This window comes from Populus euphratica, unplaced genomic scaffold, assembly GCF_000495115.2.
Source record: "Populus euphratica unplaced genomic scaffold, PopEup_1.0 scaffold1792.1, whole genome shotgun sequence".
NCBI lineage: Eukaryota > Viridiplantae > Streptophyta > Magnoliopsida > Malpighiales > Salicaceae > Populus > Populus euphratica.
Genome location: NW_011501644.1, coordinates 13084 through 31923, shown reverse-complemented (window position 1 = coordinate 31923; position 18840 = coordinate 13084). Strand labels below are relative to the sequence as shown.

At 32.0% G+C, this 18840-nt stretch overlaps 1 protein-coding gene across 1 annotated transcript; it reads left to right on the top strand.

Annotated features, from left to right (window-relative positions):
• Nucleotides 1-1592: 1592 nt before the first annotated feature.
• LOC105118213 (serine/threonine-protein kinase-like protein CCR1) lies at nt 1593-4184 on the top strand. The gene has a single exon (XM_011016114.1). The coding sequence runs from the start codon at nt 1749-1751 to the stop codon at nt 4044-4046; it is 2298 nt and encodes a 765-aa protein (XP_011014416.1). The 5' UTR covers nt 1593-1748; the 3' UTR covers nt 4047-4184.
• The last annotated feature ends 14656 nt before the right edge of the window (nt 4185-18840 follow it).

The window sequence follows — 18840 nt, the reverse complement described above, 5'->3', positions numbered from 1 at the left end:
CATGCACAAGCACATATACTTACACACCAACTCTTAATTTTATAATACATTTTCCTTACACTGATGCATGTTATGGACTACCCTTTTGATTTTAGATTGGATGAAGTTGGATTAATATTTTATGTCCGAAGTAAACATAAGTCTCATTTTGATTACTTTTATTATTATTCATTTATTAACAAAACACCACTAAAATACTATTAATTTTATATTGTACACTTTCTTACTCTGTAGATTGGAATATATTTTCTTATTTTGATCCTTAATTTTATTTTATTTTCAATAATTAAGTCCTTAAATTACAAAATTGATGGCCCATTGCTTCTCTTTTGTTGACCAGAGAAAAAATTATAAGAAAGAGGATATAAAAAAAGTGTTGAAATGGATGATGGATTCAAAGTTGGTGCAAAAAATTCCATTTAGTCATCCATTTTCCAACAATATACCTTTTGGGTTGCTTACTTTTTTGAAATATCAAACTTGGTATAAAATTTTATTTGTATTATTTTTTAATCCTTGATTTATGAAAGGAGAAAGAGAGCATAGTTGAATTTTAGTGTAGTAAAAAAAATATCATTCTTATCAAATAGTTGTTATTGATGTCCATATGTTCCATACAATAAGAGAAGTTTGATAGTAGTTTTTTAGAGCTCAATATTGCATAAAAATAAATAAATCTAAATCAAGAAGAAAAAAAATCTAACAAAGTTTGATTTTGGGTTTGTGGATTTTTATTGAATTGAAATGATTTAAAAATTATATTTTTAGGGAAAAAATATATATGCATTCCCCCCCTTATTTTTTTTTAAGAAAACAATTTTACTTTTTTATTAACAATAATCTACCTTTTCCATCTTAGTCACACATGCTTGTTTTGATTTTTTTATTTAAAAAAAATATTTCATATAAAGTTTTTTTATAAACTTTATTATTATATAATTAAATGAGAAAACAATATTTAAAATAAAAAATTTATTAAATCTGACTACTTGCATGACTTACATCATAATTTTAGTTGAATTACTTAAATTTACTTTATTTTTTTATTAACTACTAATTTCTATCAATTTTGATAGTTAACATTAAGTTAATTAGGTATTAAGCTTTCAAATATATTTTTTTAAAAGATTATTTTTGTAAATTTTACTTATTAAGCTTTCAAATATATTTTTTTTAAAGATTATTTTTGTAAATTTTGCTAGTCAAACTAGATTGATATAATTAGTTTAATATATTAGCATCTTATTATTAAATAATAGTATTATATCATACTTTAATTTTTTTTTAAATATTGTCTAATATATACTTAATTTTGAATTGTTAGTCAAAATCTTTTTTTAGGGAACACGTTAGCGGCGCATCATACGCCTAAACCTTTTTTTTTAGTGTTCAATAAGATTTTTCTCAGACCTCCAGGCATCACGTGAGTCAATAATCTAGATACTAAGGCAGGTGCTAAATTGTTAAAATTGACCACTCCAACGACTAGTTTGGATTTCGTCACGTAGTACGTTTTTCAAGTAACAACGGTCTGGTCTCCCAACAAACAAAACTGTAAAAATGGCGACGACACCCGCGTTTCTTTCCCCGTCCCTTCTAATTATCTACAACAATACAATATCATCATCAAAATTATAGCTCTAACTCCAGCAGCAGCAGCTAAAATCTCAATTAGCAAGTAACCTCCAATCATTTCGGTTCATGAAATTCCTGGTACTCCAAATCCTCTGCTTTACTTCCTTTAAACTATGCAGTTACAATCTTGCTTCGTCGGCCTCTTTCTCCTCCTCTCTTGTATTTCTGCATCTGGGTTTGGATCCATGGGCCCCATCTCTGCCGCATTTGGAGACCATGCCTTCTTCTGCGCCATCGACGCTAGTGGCAAGCAAGATGTTATTTGTTGGATAAAGAATAACACTTTGCCACCATCATCATCCTCAGCTTCTACATCTGCTTATTTTAGTAATATTGGTCCCATAGCAGCTCTATCAGGCGGCGAAGGATTTCTTTGCGGAATCTTAGCTAATAACTCACAAGTATTCTGTTGGAGCTCAGTTTATTCAGGTCCAAATCTTGTTCCTTCAGTTTATAGGAACACAGCTTATTCTCATATTGCAGCAGGAAAGAATCATGTGTGTGCTATTAGAGGATCTTATTACTCTGATCATGATTCCGGCACGATTGATTGTTGGAATATTATCAACGGTGCTAATAACAGTTTAACTTCTGTACAGGGCACTGGTGTCTTTTATGGCCAATCTATTAGTAATCTTGTGTTTGATAAGGTTGTTTCTGGTGAAGAGTTTAGTTGTGGTGGGGTTAGAGGAAGAGGGGTTGTTTGTTGGGGACCGAACAAAGATAGGTTCGGCGTTTCGAATTTCTCCGAGAATTACATGGTTTTAGCTTCAGGGAGGGATTCCGTTTGTGGGATTTTGGAGGGGTCTAATGATGTCAAATGTTGGGGCAACAGTACTAATTCATATTCAACCCCTCCCGTTGGGACCCGTTTTGTGTCACTAACTGCTGGAACTAACCATTTCTGTGGGATTAGGGAGGATAATCATGCAGTCGAGTGTTGGGGAAGTTTCAATTCATCTTTAATTCCAAAGGGTGGTTCTGGGTTTATGGCGATTGCTTCGTCTGATTTCACGACATGTGGGATAAGGGAAGATGATTTGGTTATTGATTGCTGGTTTGCTAACGGGACTTTGCCACCTGATTACAGTCCTCCTTTGGAGTTGTGCAGCCCAGGGCTATGTAGTCCTCGTTCTTGCGGTGAAGGGGAGTTTGTTTTCAATGCAAGCATTCTAAATGAACCGGACTTGACAAGCTTGTGTGTTAGAATGGACTTAAAGATTTGTTCTCCATGTGGGTCAAATTGTTCTGAAGGTTTTTTCTTATCTAGTCCTTGTACTGAGAATGCCGATAGAGTATGCACAGCTTGCTCTCTTTGCCAGAACAATTCTTGTTGGGAAGTTTGTGGGTTGAAATCATATAATGAGAAGCAATGGCACAACTTGCGCAGATTAGCAGTCATAATTGGTTCTTCTGCTTTGGGTTTCTTGTTGATATTAGTTAGCTGGTGTGTTCTTCCATGTTTATTCGCCAGCCGAAACGAAGAAAGAACAAAGAATCAGTTTCATTCTTGTATCGGCAAACCAGAGCTCGAAGCTGACGTTGCTTATGATTCTCACCTTCCTCAATCCATCACTCCTTGTCCTGGGAAGGCTCAAGTTTTCCGACTATCAGAGCTTAAAGATGTCACCAATGGATTCAGAGAGTTCAACGAGCTTGGTCGAGGAAGCTATGGTTTTGTTTATAAAGCAGTTTTAGCTGATGGGAGACAGGTTGCAGTCAAGAGGGCAAACGCTGCCACGATAATTCACTCTAATAGCAGGAATTTTGACATGGAATTAGAGGTCCTCTGCAACGTTCGGCATTGCAATATTGTGAACTTGTTAGGTTACTGCTTAGAAATGGGGGAAAGGCTGCTTGTCTACGAGTATATGCCCCATGGCACGCTTCATGATCACCTCCATGGTGGGCTTTCTCCTCTGAATTGGAGCCTTAGGTTGAAGATTTCAATGCAGGCTGCCAAGGGACTTGAGTACCTTCACATGGAAGCGGAACCGCCAATTGTCCATCATAATGTCCAGACTTCTAACATCCTTTTGGATTCTGACTGGGGAGCACGAATCGCAGATTTTGGGCTTCTTTCAGCAAATGAGAAGGATATTTGTGGAGATATGAAAAGTGATGTATACAACTTTGGAATTGTACTGCTAGAGATTCTTAGCGGAAGAAAAACTTATGATAGAGATTACACTCCACCAAATATTGTTGAGTGGGCTGTGCCATTAATTAAACAGGGCAAAGCAGCTGCCATAATTGATAGATATGTCACTTTTCCAAGAAATGTGGAGTCCCTACTTAAAGTTGCCGAGATAGCAGAATTGGCTGTCAGAGAAAATCCTAACGAGCGACCTACTATGTCGGATGTGGCAACCTTTCTAGAGCAAATAGTGAAGGATGGATTGCTCTTGTAGTCTACAGACAGGATCCTTAGATGTCGATTGAAATTGATATGACGAAAGAGGTACCATTACCTCACCTTCAGCACTGAGTGCTGCTATACGGCTACTGTATACATGTCTTGAGCATTTTTGTACATCACGTTGTTTCAATACGCCCCTTCCCATTTTCTCTTTGTTATCTTTGTGTTCATTTATAGATGTGATGGGGAATTCCATTTGTATACCATTCTACATGTTTTGATCTCCAAGGAAGTTAAAAACAAAAAATTTGCCCATCTGAACACTGGACAACAATGCCTTGATGTAATAGACTAGGACAAATTCATATGAATCCGCTGAAACTCAAATTCCAAGCCCAAAAATTACATGAACCACTAAAACGAAAAGTTTGCCAACGCAGTCCTAGTCAATGTTCCAATCAACCACCCTACGTTTAATAATCCTTTGGTGGTCCCCATGCTTGTATAAATGCTTGGGAATCTAGATTTAGATTGATGGTCCTTCCTGTTTCAGTGATAAAGAATATTGCAAATCGCTAGCGATGAGAATTCTTGAATTTAAACCATCACTATTTGTTGATTAATTATCCACGCAAACGAGCTTATGCAACCAGACAACGTATCTATCAATATGACCAGGAACAGACTGTGTAAGGTCTGAAACGTTTAACAAGCTGATGCAAAAGGAATTCGACAGTGGATTGTGGTAATCCTGACAGCAAGAGATAAAATATTGTCAAGTCCGCACCGTATTAGCTTTCAGACACAGCTTCTCTTTCTCTATCTCTTAATTTTGTCTTATTCAGTCTCAATGTTTTCTCCAGGGCATTCTTAACGAATGCATTGATAAGAAATCGATTAACACGTGTATCTGAAAAGAGATTGATTAATAAACGCACTATTATTATATGTGCACCTAGTCAGATAATAATGCATACTATCAGTAGTTTTCTGGATGCAATTTGTCATTGCCATGGCTGGATCTATGTGCTCATTGGATGTTTTCGTGGGCTAAAGTTTATTGGAGAGGATCGAATTCCCTTTATTGTCCTGAAGCACACTGTGGGGATCCATCTTTTTTTTGCAGAAAAGTTTCTATGATTATGCTGAGGAGTGATGATCTCATAAGCTTGAGCTAAACGTTGTTGATACCAGATATTCAGAACTGGAGTTTGACTCCATCTGCTTAGAGTATGGTCAAGCATTTGTGAAACATGCAAGAGTTCAAAAGGAAAAGAAGAAACTGAACCCTTATGATTATAATGGACAAATGGAATAGCTTTGTGAGAGATTACAGACAGTAGTAAAAGATAGGTTTTTGGAAAAGAGAGGAGGATGCTGGTGCGGAGCACCTGGCTGCAGATGGAAGAGAGAGAAGAATCTCAGCCATTTAGATCACAAGGCCTGTTCAAACACGAAGGTGGTGCCAACGCCCCCACTCATGGGACCTTTTATTCCAGTGAAGCATTTTCGAGAACTGATTGAACATGGCAGCCTTTCTATCAACTTGACAATGAATTATTCGAAGACCATTCTGTTCTAATCCAGAGGATAAGTCACAGAGAGAGAGGAAAAATTGCCAATTGCCAACCTCGTGTATTTCCCTTTCTATTTCCTTAAATCTTCTATGATACACTTTTAGGCTCACACGCATATCTCTGTAGCCTTCACCATATTTACAGACAAAATATAGAAAGAAAGAGCCTTTCAGGTAAAGTGTTTCTCTGTAGTTTTTTTCTCTGTTTGCCAAAAATCCTTCTCAACAGCTAGTTGGTTTTAAACAATGAAGAAAGGGAGGTATGGTGTGGACAATCCCTTAGAAACCAACTTGATTGTCCCATTTTGGCAAGAAGGGATCTATTTATCCATGCTTTCCTGTTGCAATGCTTTTGCTCCTTGTGTCATGGTGCTTCCAAACAGCAGGCACTTTCATGCCTCATTATTTCAAGGTGGTGAACAATATTTATGAAATTTAACATATCTTTTCTGGTTTGAACTTTTGAAGTTGCAGCATATAATGCTTAGATATATTAATACAAATGCACTGTTTTTCTTGTCTAACAGGAACTAATTGAGCTCCGTTTGATCTCCAAAAAGCTTCATGTATCAGTTCAGACTAAAATATGTGCCTGTGTTAGATCCCTGTGTGCCTGGCTCCCTGCATGCCATTTGCATAGCTCATCAGAACGTCGGTAGCCTTGGTGGATCGCGTGCAAGGAGTCATGCATGCTGTGAGTCATTTATCGGAGAAGGGAACATTGTTACATTAATTGTACAGCCTCGTTAGGATGTCATGCCTAGAAAGCTTGACTGTGCCGTGCATTGAGGGAAACTAGGAAGCTGTACACTTTTGGGTATGGTGTGCATCCATTTTGACGGACAGAAACAAGAATTTATGTTCATGATGGAAAAGAGTCAAGCCTATACTTAATAGTTTTCACTTTCATACTGCCAGGTCACCAGCTTGATTTTGACACAACCCTAATCATCCACAGTAAGATAATTTTCCCTCTGTTCAACAAATTCAAATAATGGTCATCCACAATTCAATCATTAATTTAAAAGCTTTCATTAATTTGCAGTTCATGACACGTTGGGGGATTTGACCTACCATGAAGCTTGCTCTTGTCTGCTATAATTTGCAGTTCATGACACGTTGGGGGATTTGACCTGCCATGAAGCTTGCTCTTGTCTGCTATCTAGTAGTTTTTGTTTTGCAGGCAGATCTTGATGCTCTGACCAGGCCAAGGGTGAGGTGGGCAATTAACGGAATATGGATCTTGCTTCTTGTGTTAGATTTTTGGTTAAATGTAATAACTATTAGTGGTTTTTGTATTCCAAGAATTCAGTCAATTTTTTTTTTGCTTTAATGTGTTAGATTTATTTCTCTTATTTTCACGTATAAAATATTTAACTTATTAAAATTAGAGTACATAATTACAAAATAACAAATATAAAAAATAGAAGCTATTCCAAAAAGGAAACATTTCTAATATAATATGATTCATATTTCCTGGCAAAACACAAGTTACTAAACAATCAAACAAAATAAATTATATGTGTTTTAGCAATAAAAAAAAACATAATAAAGTACTTTTTGTTATTTTTACAAAAGTTTACATGTTAACTTACCGTACAGAGTCTCCATAGTCAAGTACTAGTGATAATACCTTGAAACAAAAATAGACACATTTATTAAAAAAATTATAAAAACTTAATAACTCATTTTATTTATAAGAGATTGTTCTTATATATATATTATATACATTGCTTTGCTCACGGACTACAATTAACATTATTTGCAGTAGCTGGAAATGAAATTTCTATTTAGCTATTTTTTTCAAAAATAACAATCATTATCAATCTAATTAGTGCTTTTTCAAAACATCATATCGAGTCACATTATGCTCAAGTTATAGAAATTACACATATGGTAGCTACTAAAGAACGTGAGGCTGGTAAAGAGGTTAATCAAATATGTAATTTACATCGAAATAAAACTACTCATTGAGCTCTCATTTTGATTTTATTTACAGCTTAGTAGATATTTATGATGTAACTATTACTATATTTAAAAGTATGGTTCAAGAAGGATCTTTTAGCTCTATATGTGGAGAAGCTAGTGGTTGTTTGATTGTGATGAAATCTTTTGAATTTATATTCATCTTTTATTTGATGCATAAAATAATAGGAATTGCTAATTTACTTTGTTGAGCTTTGCAGCAAAAATCTCTTTACATCTTAAATGCAATTAAAACTTTATTGTTAACTTGATAAATTTATATATATGAGTGAATGATTGATTTTAAAAAATAATTTATATGCATTTATATCATAGTCCAGAATAGGAAAAATTCTTGGCTCTGCCCCGAGACCAAACCTTTTCTATTTTGTCCCTCCACCAAAGCATGAAGAGACAACAAAAGAAACATCCTCGCATGAAGAAAGATGTTGAATTTGATAGAATTCTACAGAATAATACCATGCTATTTTTAAATTTATACTGCAACACATGAGATAAAACAGTTTAAGCTTTTAGTATTCGTAGTTTCCTATTGATTCATGTCCATTTCATACTCCTCTTTTTTTATTTTACAATGGATCAATCAACCAATTTATACTAAACCACAATACACATGTATTTCACACAATAACAAGTTAAAATTAATTTAAACAAACAACTACTCTACAACATCTTTTACTAAATTCAACATCGTGTTAAAAGGATTGTTCCTATGGAATCACAAAAACCTTTCGTTTGACCACACAACACCAGAATGATCCAATCAATATATTTATATATCTGTAGCAGTTATTATCTAGACTCATTTAATTAGAAATAAAAATTTGCTTTTCTTTTTTTTGAAGGTTTATAGAACAAGGATTACCAAATAAAAAATACTGGAAAATTTGGTCTGTGTCCTCTAGTATGAGTGCTTCTATCATAGTATAATATCCATCAGATAAAAAAGAAGCCTTGGTTGTGAAATTTGAATATCTTTAATATCATTTTTGTTGGTCAACATTTTAACTGTGGTAGACATTCATAGGCGAAGCTTGGTAGTTTCTTACAACAAAGGTTTCCTGTGATTATTGTTCCATATTCTCATATTTTTTTATTTAGAGTAAATGGAAAATTGCCTTGCATATTACTGTTAGCTAAGATATGAATCGATCTACGTAATTAAAATGCCCAAGAAATGTTTTTACTTTTTTCTCTGATTTAGGCTATTTTTGATAACCTTTGCTTTATCCAAATCAACTTGCTCATACTAGATTGTAGAGACCTAATCTTTCAAAGCATTTACTCTATTCTAGTATTCCCTACCCTTTTTGCTTCTTTCATCATCATCTCAGCCTTGTATTGAGCTCTTAAGCTTTTTTGTTTTTTCAATAATGAGATTAGTCAATTTTACTTTTTTTGCAACTTCTAGTCTCATTTTGTTGTGATCCTTCTCTTTTTTTAAAAAAGTTATTGATTCCTTGTCAGCACGTCTCCTACCTTCACAAGCCTTTTTCAGAGTCACCAACTCTTTTTCCAGCATTACATGTTTGTTCACTAGATCATCATACTTGATCATTCTTTCTTTCTATTATCCTTAGATTCCATGCACAATTTCCTTAGATTGCTTATCCATCTTTTAGTGGTTCTTTCCTCACTTCAAATCCTGTATTAATTCAACTATCCACTCAACCTTTTGTCTCAACTATTGGTTTAGAAAGGCCTTCATCCTTTTCTTTTTAAAAGTTGGTTTTCTAAGAATTTTTGTTGACTCTTACTATTTTTCAACTCAATCCTCAGCTTATCTAACTCCTATAGCAATTCTTCTTCATTATTTACCCCTTTTTTTATGGGTTCTATGGTAGAGGATCTTCCTGACTGATGTTTGGCTTTGCATTCTAATGTTTCTGAGCACCCAAATAATTCATCATTCCTCCATACTAAGTAATTAGGGTTGGTTGAGGATTATTTTTGTTGTTCCTCTCTGTAGAATAAAACAAGCTACGTCCAATCACATCTGATAATGTGATTGACATCTTTGAACAAACTATTATACTTAGCTAGTCCTTATGTCCTTGATAGGTACTAAATGCCTCTAAATTTCCTAGCTACTAATAAGGGTGAGTAGCTGATGTAACTAGTTAAACCAATCAATGGGACCCATTCTATATCACCACAACTCAAAAGATAAGATGAATTGCTTACCCAAAGGGCTTTTCCACCTGAAATTACTCTGATAAAATGCTTGGTAATTTTTTAACCATGACTTTTAATTTAAGTTGTTCCATTCCTCACTTAAAATCATCATGAAAGGTCTTATGTTGAACAACCAGAAATTATTGAAAACTTTTCTTGGTGTCTCTAAATGGTTGACTATCCATATATAATATAGAACACAACACCACATTGCTCCCTTTCCATGCAATTTACAATGGTTTAGGGATAAAAGAGTTTCAGCCAAGAAAGCTGAGGTGGGGTTATTCTTTGTCATTCATATTCAACTAAGGCGTTAGCAGCTTCAATATTGATGATCCTAATAACTTCTAAAGGAAACGAAACTAACTCGAAGGTGGTTAAAACAACTACTTAGTATTCCCTTATCTTTATTTACCTTTATTTTATTCATCATTAACTTCCACTTAAATTCTCTATTAAACATCTTGTATTGATCAAATTTTATAGATGCAATAATTTTACAATCTTGGTAGTTGTGTTCTTAATTCTTTGTCTAAAATATACTTTATAAGGGTTATATGGGAAGTTAAGAATCTGGGCATACTCTTTGATGGTAGGGGTTATGTCAATATCATCAAAGGCGACACATATAACATGGATTCCATAAATCCATTAAGGCCTTGCCTGTAGAAATCTAAACTAAGATCCTTATTAGGTGGGCAATTCTCCCTTACTTTCTGTCAAACAAAGTCTCATCCACATATCATAAGACTGTCATAAGCTTCTTTATATTATCTATGAGTTAATGTATTTTGGTTATGTATAGTAATTCAGTACTTAGAGAAAATCCCCTTCAACTAGATGCATCATCATGGATCTTTCCCCATACTCAGAAAAAGTCATGGAAGTCATAGTTTTAGCTTAAAAAAAACAACCCTGTAAAGTTTAGGATTTTAATCAAGTTTGAACTATTGCAAAATATTGCAAAATGAATTATTAAGTAGTCTATACCCTAAAGGTAGGTTCTAGGTTATGACATGAGGGGTAAGCTCAATAACTAGTTTTAAAAGAGTCTATGATATGTCTAATAACCTCTTTTCATAAAGGTGGTGTAGGGATTTACAAAAAATAGTTAGGGCACAGTGTAATTGTTATTATTAAGTAAATGCTCGGCTTATAGTTAGATTTCTCATGAATCTGAACTCCGACTGAAAGTCATAAGACAAATTACTATTCCACACTTAACCTAGAATTAAGTTTATTCAAAAAATAAAAATACATGAAGGCATTAATTCATACCTGATGTACTTATGCATGCGTAGTATATAAACATGCATAATAAAGTAGTAAAAATAAGTAAGCAAACAATCAAACAATTAAAGCTCAATCTAACTAATTTCTTCTTTATTATGTGAGATTTATGAAATACTTTGTTTAAATTCACCACCATTAGGTTGTATCTTCTTTTTTTATTATTGCTACGTCATAGCATCCTTCATGTTATTTATTCTATATTGTTCACCATCATTAATAAGTTTATGAATGCTTTCTAATATTTTGTTTGTGTTTGTAGTGTTTCTATGCAGTCTTAAAAAATTGCATTCTATCTTTTAAGGTAGGTCTCTTTAAGTTAGTTAAGTTTAAACCTCAACCATAATATCTAGTTTTAGACATATATGTGTCAATGTTCACACTTATAAGTTATATTAGAAAGGTTAGAACTTTCTACTAATTAAAATATTAAACTTAAAATGTCTTAAACCTCTCATTGTTAGAATTGCTAAATATCTAGTTTGGGCATGTTATTATTTGTTATTTCCCCTTTCTATGTCGTTTAATTACAATATTGATATTATTACCCCATTTATATTGTTTGGACTTATGATGAAATATATATGGATTCCTATGTGTGCTTATAACTATTATGTTTTGTATCTATTTAGAAGTTGCAATATAGCTTTTAGGTTAGCTTCTCTTTTAAGTCAATTGATTCTAAAACCCAATTAAAATAAGTTTTTTAAAAGACCTATCTATTCCTTAAGTTTGTTTTTAGTTTGTCTATTTTTTACATTATGGTTGAAACCTTTTAATCTTGCATCTTGGTTTTGTTATATTCTTACCATTTTAATACAATCATTGTCAACCGTAATTTGTTATTTTCTTTTATATGGATGTAAATATTTTTAAATAATATGTGTTGTGGCATTCTTTTTTATTTTCTAGTGAAAAATCAAGACTCATTCATATATGTATTCATATTGGCTTTGTTTAAAAGAAATTTACAAGTTATATTATTAGAAAATCATTCTAAATTATCATTCTAAATTCTAATTTAGAATAATGAATTCTAAAAAATTCTAAATTACATTTTTAATAAATTCTCAATGAATATAAATTTGAATTCTATTCAAATAAAAAATTAAATACATAAATCATATAACTATATAAATATATTACATAAATTAAATGTATTATATAAATCTAAATGTATTATATGTAATCTATTAATTAAATATAATAGGAATATATTAAATAGGTAATAGGAATATAATAGGAATGGTCCTGAAAAGAATATCTAGCATCGCTATTCACAAATAGAATCCAGGTACTGTGTGTCAATATTAAGAGAAAAAAAAATACGGATATAGTTAAATGGTAAAAATTTTCCTTGCCAAAGAGAAGACGCAGGTTTGATTCTCGTTATCCGTATAAGTCAATTTATTTAATAAAATAAAGGATTTAGTATAGTTGACCTTAATAGTCTAATTTTTTTACCCCTTGACACGACCAAAAGATTGATGTCTTCTCCCAAGTGCAGGAGTGTCAAAGTAATAAATAACCCGGTAAAACCGGGATCGAACCACAAGGAGGTTAATTGTATAAATTATAGATAATAACAATACAACAACAATAATAGTAACAACAATAATAAACAATAATAATAGTAATAACAATAACAATAACAATAACAATAACAATAATAATAATAATAATAATAAAGAAGAAGAAGAAGAAAAAGTTGATGAGAACTTTGAGATGGAAGATTAACATAAAGATTAAACAATGATAATAATAAATGTTAAAGTTAGAGGATCCACTAATGGTATGTCAAACAAGTATAATATAAACTCTTATTATTCAATTGGAAACCACACACAAAGGAGATTTCAATCATATTATAAATTGTTAACATGATTACATTAGTCATCTTATTCGATTAATGCTAATACTTGTAAATCTCATCAGACATTCATGATTATAACTTATGTTAACAACAAATCAAGTTCCTTTCATAGCTCAGGTGTCGGTTATACCATACAGTATGAGCTATTAGAGTGCTAAGTATTTGTTGTACCAAGTGTTATACAACATAAATCTAGATTAGTCATTTGACAAGCAAAGTATTAAAAAGTGAACGAGATAACAAATACAAAACATGTTAGTATCAAATATTAAAGCCTATATTGAGTTTACATTGTACTTATTCTTACACCATTAGTGTAACCTTTTCACCTTGACAAATAAACATAGTTAAACATAATAAAAGAAAGAAAAAGAAAAAAAAATAAAAACATAAACAAAATAAAAGTTAACTAAGGAAAGGAAAGGAAATGAAAGACATAAACTTAATATTAATGAAAGCAAAACATAAGCAATACAAAAAATACAAAGAGAAAAAGCAAAAGTATGATCTTGATATGGAAACCAAGATGCCTAAATACATAGAAAATGCCTCCTTTTATAGGTCAAAATTGAGAACTGTTGATTTGATGACTAATTAATGAGTAGGTGACCACCTCTTGACTTGGTGACAATCCTTATATTCTCTTGACTGCCCAAAACGTCATTGGTAACATCAGAATTGGAACCACTTGAAAACATAAAAGTTGTAGGAAATTGTCTCAGCTTTCCAGAAAAAAATGGAGCTCATTTGGACTTCTAGAACTTTAGATATGGGTCAAACATTAAACAATGTGCGGGCTGTAGGACAAATTTAGACTTCTTTGTTGTTGCTACAATTTGGACTTGAAAATAACTTTTTTAAATCTTGGGCTCCATATGAAAGTTGTAGGCCTATGTCTTACCTTTCCATACATATAAAATAGATCTAAATCCGAGATCTACAGCTTCAGATATGATATAATTACTAAATAGTGTTCCGGTTTGGACTGCAACAATATCTCTTTTCCAAGTTTGACAATCTCTTTGTCCTTTCAATTTCAGTTCTAAAATTCATCAATCAATCCTTTCATTTATGTTATAGGCCTGCATTTACAATGAACATTTACCATAAATTAAAGGTATCTTATATTATTAGATATGTTATTATAAAACATGCTTTAGTTAAGGAGTTATTGATACTTCAAGTGCAAAATAATGATATAAAACCTTGATAAAAATGTACTTTTAAGTACTAATCACCCCCTACCCTCTTTTCTTTCCTCCCCCCCCCCAAAAAAAAAAGGAAATTAATTATTTACTAGTTAACAAGGACAATCCTCATTTTTTTGTCAAAAAAATGTTGCGGAGACGAAGTGGAAGCGAGAATGTCTGCTTGAGTAACGCAAACATTGGTGGGAATCCAATGCCCTGAAAACCTAAGGATTCCTCCGTAAGGTTCGTCCATGAAGGGTGAGTCAAGGCCTAAGATCAGGCCGAAAGGCGTAGTCAATGGGCAACAAGGGAATATTCCTATACTACCCCTTGTTGGTCCCGAGGGATGGAGGAGGCTAGGTTAGCTAAAAGATGGTTATCGGTTCAAAGACGCATGATGTCCCTATTTTTTTAGGGTAAGAAGGGCTAGAGAAAATTGACACGATCAAAGAGTTGATGTTTTATCCTAAATATAGAGTATCAAAGTAATCAATAACCTAGCAAGACTGGGGTCGAATCACAGGAAAATTAATTATATAAATTATAAATAATAATAATAACAACAATAACAACAACAATGATAGTGGTGGTGAAGATGAGTTAAAGAGGACTTTGAGATGCAAGATTAATGTGAAGATTATACAATGATAAAAGCAAATGTCAAGGTTAGAGGATACACTAATAGTATTAGAGATAAGTAAGGTATAAACTCTTTATTAATTATCAACATGATCATATTAATCATCTTATTTACATAACATCATACTTATAAATTTTATCAAGTTCCTCTCATAATAACGATGTCGGCGAAAAATTATGAAGGATCAAGTATTTGATTACCAAGTGTTATACAACACAAATCTAGATTAACCATTTAACATGTAAGGTATTAAAAATTAATAAGATAAAAATGATAAGATATGTTAATAGCAGGTTGTTTATGATATAAGCATTGAAGTTCATATTGAGTTTATATTATACTTATCCTAACACCATTAGTGAAACCTTTTCACCTTAACATAATTAACTTAGCTAGACATTATAAAGGAGAAAAACTTAAAGAAACAATATAAGAACATAAACATGATATAAGTAAAGGAAATGAAAAGCATGAATAAGAGATTAATGAAAGCAAAATGACACGACTAAAAGATTGATATCTTCTCCCAAGTGCAGAAGTGTCGAAGTAATAAATAACCCAACAAGACTGGGGTCAAATCACAAGGAGGTTAATTGTATAAATTATAAACAACAACACAGTAACAACAATAACAATAATAATATTAGTAGTAGTAATAATAATAATACTAATAATAGTAGTAATACTAATACTAATAATAATAGTAGTAGTAGTAATACTAATAATAATAGTAATAATAATACTAATAATAAAGAAAAAGAAGGAGAAGGAGAAGAAGATGATAAGAACTTTGAGACGGAATATTAATGTAAGGATTAAACAATGATAATAACAAATGTCAAGGTTAGAGGTTCCACTAATGGTATGTCAAACAAGTATAGTATAAACTCTTATTGTTCAATTGGAAACCACACATAAAGGAGGTTCCAATCGGATTATAGATTGTTAGTATGATTACATTAGTCATCTTATTCAATTAATGCTACTACTTATAAATTCTGTCAAGCATTCATGATTATAACTTATGTTAACAACAAATCAAGTTCCTTTCATTGCTCAGGTGTCGGTTATATCATACAGTATGGGCTATGAAAGTGCCAAACATTTGTTGTGCCAAGTGTTATACAACATAAATCAAGATTAGTCATTTAACAAGCAAAGTATTAAAAAGTGAACAAGAGAACAAATACAAAACATGTCAGTATCAAACATTAAAGTCCATATTAAGTTTACACTATACTTATTCTTACACCATTAGTGTAACCTTTTCACCTTGACTTAATAAACTTAACTAAACATAATAAAAAGAAAGAAAAATAAATAAACAAAATAAGAACATAAATAAGATAAGAGTTAACTAAGTAAAGGAAAGGAAATGAAATGCATAAACTTGATATTAATGAAAGCAAAGCATAAGCAATATAAAAAATACAAAGAGAGAAAGCAAAAGCATGATCTTGATCTGGAGACCAAGATGCCTAAATGCATGGCAAATGCCTCCTTTTATAGGTCAAAATTGGGAACTATTGATTTGATAACTAATTGATGAGTGGGTGACCAACTCTTGACTTGGTGACAATCCTTATCTTCTCTTGTATGCCTAAAATGTCATTGATAACGTCAAAATTGGAGCCACCTAAAAACATGAAAGTTGTAGGAAAGTATCTCAGCTTTCTTGTGTAAACATTTAAGCTCATTTGGACTTCTAGAACTCCAGATATGGGCCAAATACTGAACAGTGCTCGGGTTGGAAGACAGATTCGGGCTTCTTTGTTGTTGCTATAATTTGGACTTGAAAATGGCCTTTTTAGATCTTGGGCTTCATATAAAAATTGTAGGCCTATGTCTTACCTTTCTATCCATATAAAGTAGACCTAAGTCTGAGATCTACAGCTCCAAATATGACCCAATTACCAAATAGTGTTTTGGTTTGGATTGCACCGACATCTCTTTTCTAAGTTTGGCCATCTCTTTGTCCTTTTAATTTCAGTTCTTAAATTCATCAATCAATCCTTTTATTTATGTGATAGGCCTGCATTTAAAATGAACATTTACCATAAATTAAAGGTATCTTATATTATTAGATACGTTATTATAAAACATGCTTTAGTTAAGGAGTTATTGATACTTCGAGTGCAAAATGATGATATAAAACCTTGATAAAAATACACTTTTAAGTATCAATCACAAAACTTAAGCATTACAAAAATATAAAGAGAGAGAGCAAGAATATGATCTTGATATGAAAAACAAGATGCCCAAATGAATGGCAAATGCATTCTTTTATAGGCTAAAATTCAAAACTATTCATTTGGTAATTAATAATTGATGTAGTGGCCAACTATTGATGAGTGGACTTGGTGAATAACATCACTCAAGTTTTTTGGTTGGTTGAATTGACATTGATGCAATCAAAATTTGATAAAGTCTTCTGCATAAAAGTTGTTGGAAATTGTCTTTTTCTTTCACCTACCAAATTTTAGATCATTTGGAGCACTAAATCTCGAGATATGTTTAAATTAATGAGCAGTGCTGCTGGTGGACGTGGTGGATAGCCCTCATGCTTGTGTCTGGATGAAATATCATTTCTACCATTTAAATTTGAGCTAGTCTTCTTCATGAAAGTTGTTGGAAATTATCTTTTCCTTCCATCCACCAAATTTCAGATCATTTGGACTTCTAGAACTTATTTATGAGTAAAACTTTGAGTAGTGTTTGGGCTGGATTGAAGGACAGATTCAGACTTCTCTTTTATGGCCAAACTTTGAATTTAAAAATGGCAAATTAATATGAAATCTAAGATCTATAGCTCTAAATATGATCCGATGACTGAATAGTGTTTGAATTTAAAGTGAATCTGCATCTCCTTCGTAGGCTTAGCCTTTTCTTTGTCCTTTCACTTCCAATAATTAATCACAACAATCAATCCTTTGAATTGTGAGAATACCTGCATTTAAAATGAGCATTTACCATAAATTAAAGGTATCTTATATTATCAGACTTGTTATTATAAAACATGCTCTGGTTAAGGAGTTATTAATACTTCAAGTGCAAAATGATGATATAAGACCTTAATAAAAATGTACTTTTAAGTACTAATCACACCCTCCAACCAGCTTATTACTAATCCCTAGTAATCAAAGCGTTAAAATAAAAAAAATAATTTGCAAGTTCCCCAAAGTAAGGCATTCATCATTTAACTTCCATTACTCTATCCAAGTAAACAAACTCTCATTAAATTTATATATATTTGCTTCATATTATTGAAATAAGATATTGATAAACCTTTTTTTGTGCTCAATATATGAAAACATAGATGATAGGGCTTTTATTAGAATAAAACAACATTATATTCTAATGTTTAAGGTCAACTTCCTTGAGTTGGGATTGTTATTTTTTTTATCTTTTTTTTTATATATACATATAACTTAAAACACAATACATCTTTAACCCATATAATAAGCTTGCAGCTAACGACTCCCAGACCAGTTGGTCTTAGGGCATTAAGTGTTGAGACACCCCTTTAAGCTTAATAACTCGGGTTGTAGATACTGATATGTAGATAATGCAATGTTTTATTCCCTTAAGCTTTTCTCCTCAACCCATGTAACAAGCGTTGAGCCAATAGCTCCTAAGTCAGTGGAGTTTAGAGTATTAGGTGTTAAAACACCCCTTCAGGCTTAATTGTTTAGGTTAGGGAGGCTATGAAACTAAATTTATCTACGTTTTTATTTAATTTTTTAATTATATTTATCATCTTTTTTTTCTTTTTTCTTTATTTATTACCTTTAAAAAAAGAACATAAATAATATAATAATCCAATATGCAACCCACAACTATATGTTAAAGTGTGTGTGTGAACATGAAGGTTTAAAAATACTTGTTAAATGAGTATATGAGCAGAAGCAATAGATAATAATACGAGAGTTTGTAAATCTAAATATTTCAAGAAGTATTATAATAGACCTTATTAAGAATGGTTACTAAGATGTGTCTCAAATGTCACTTTAACAAAACAACTCTTTGACTCTACCATCTTAATAACAATGGTTTTGCAAATAAAAAATATAGCTAGTAAATTTTTTTTGTAAGTATCAACTACTACCCCTTCCCCCA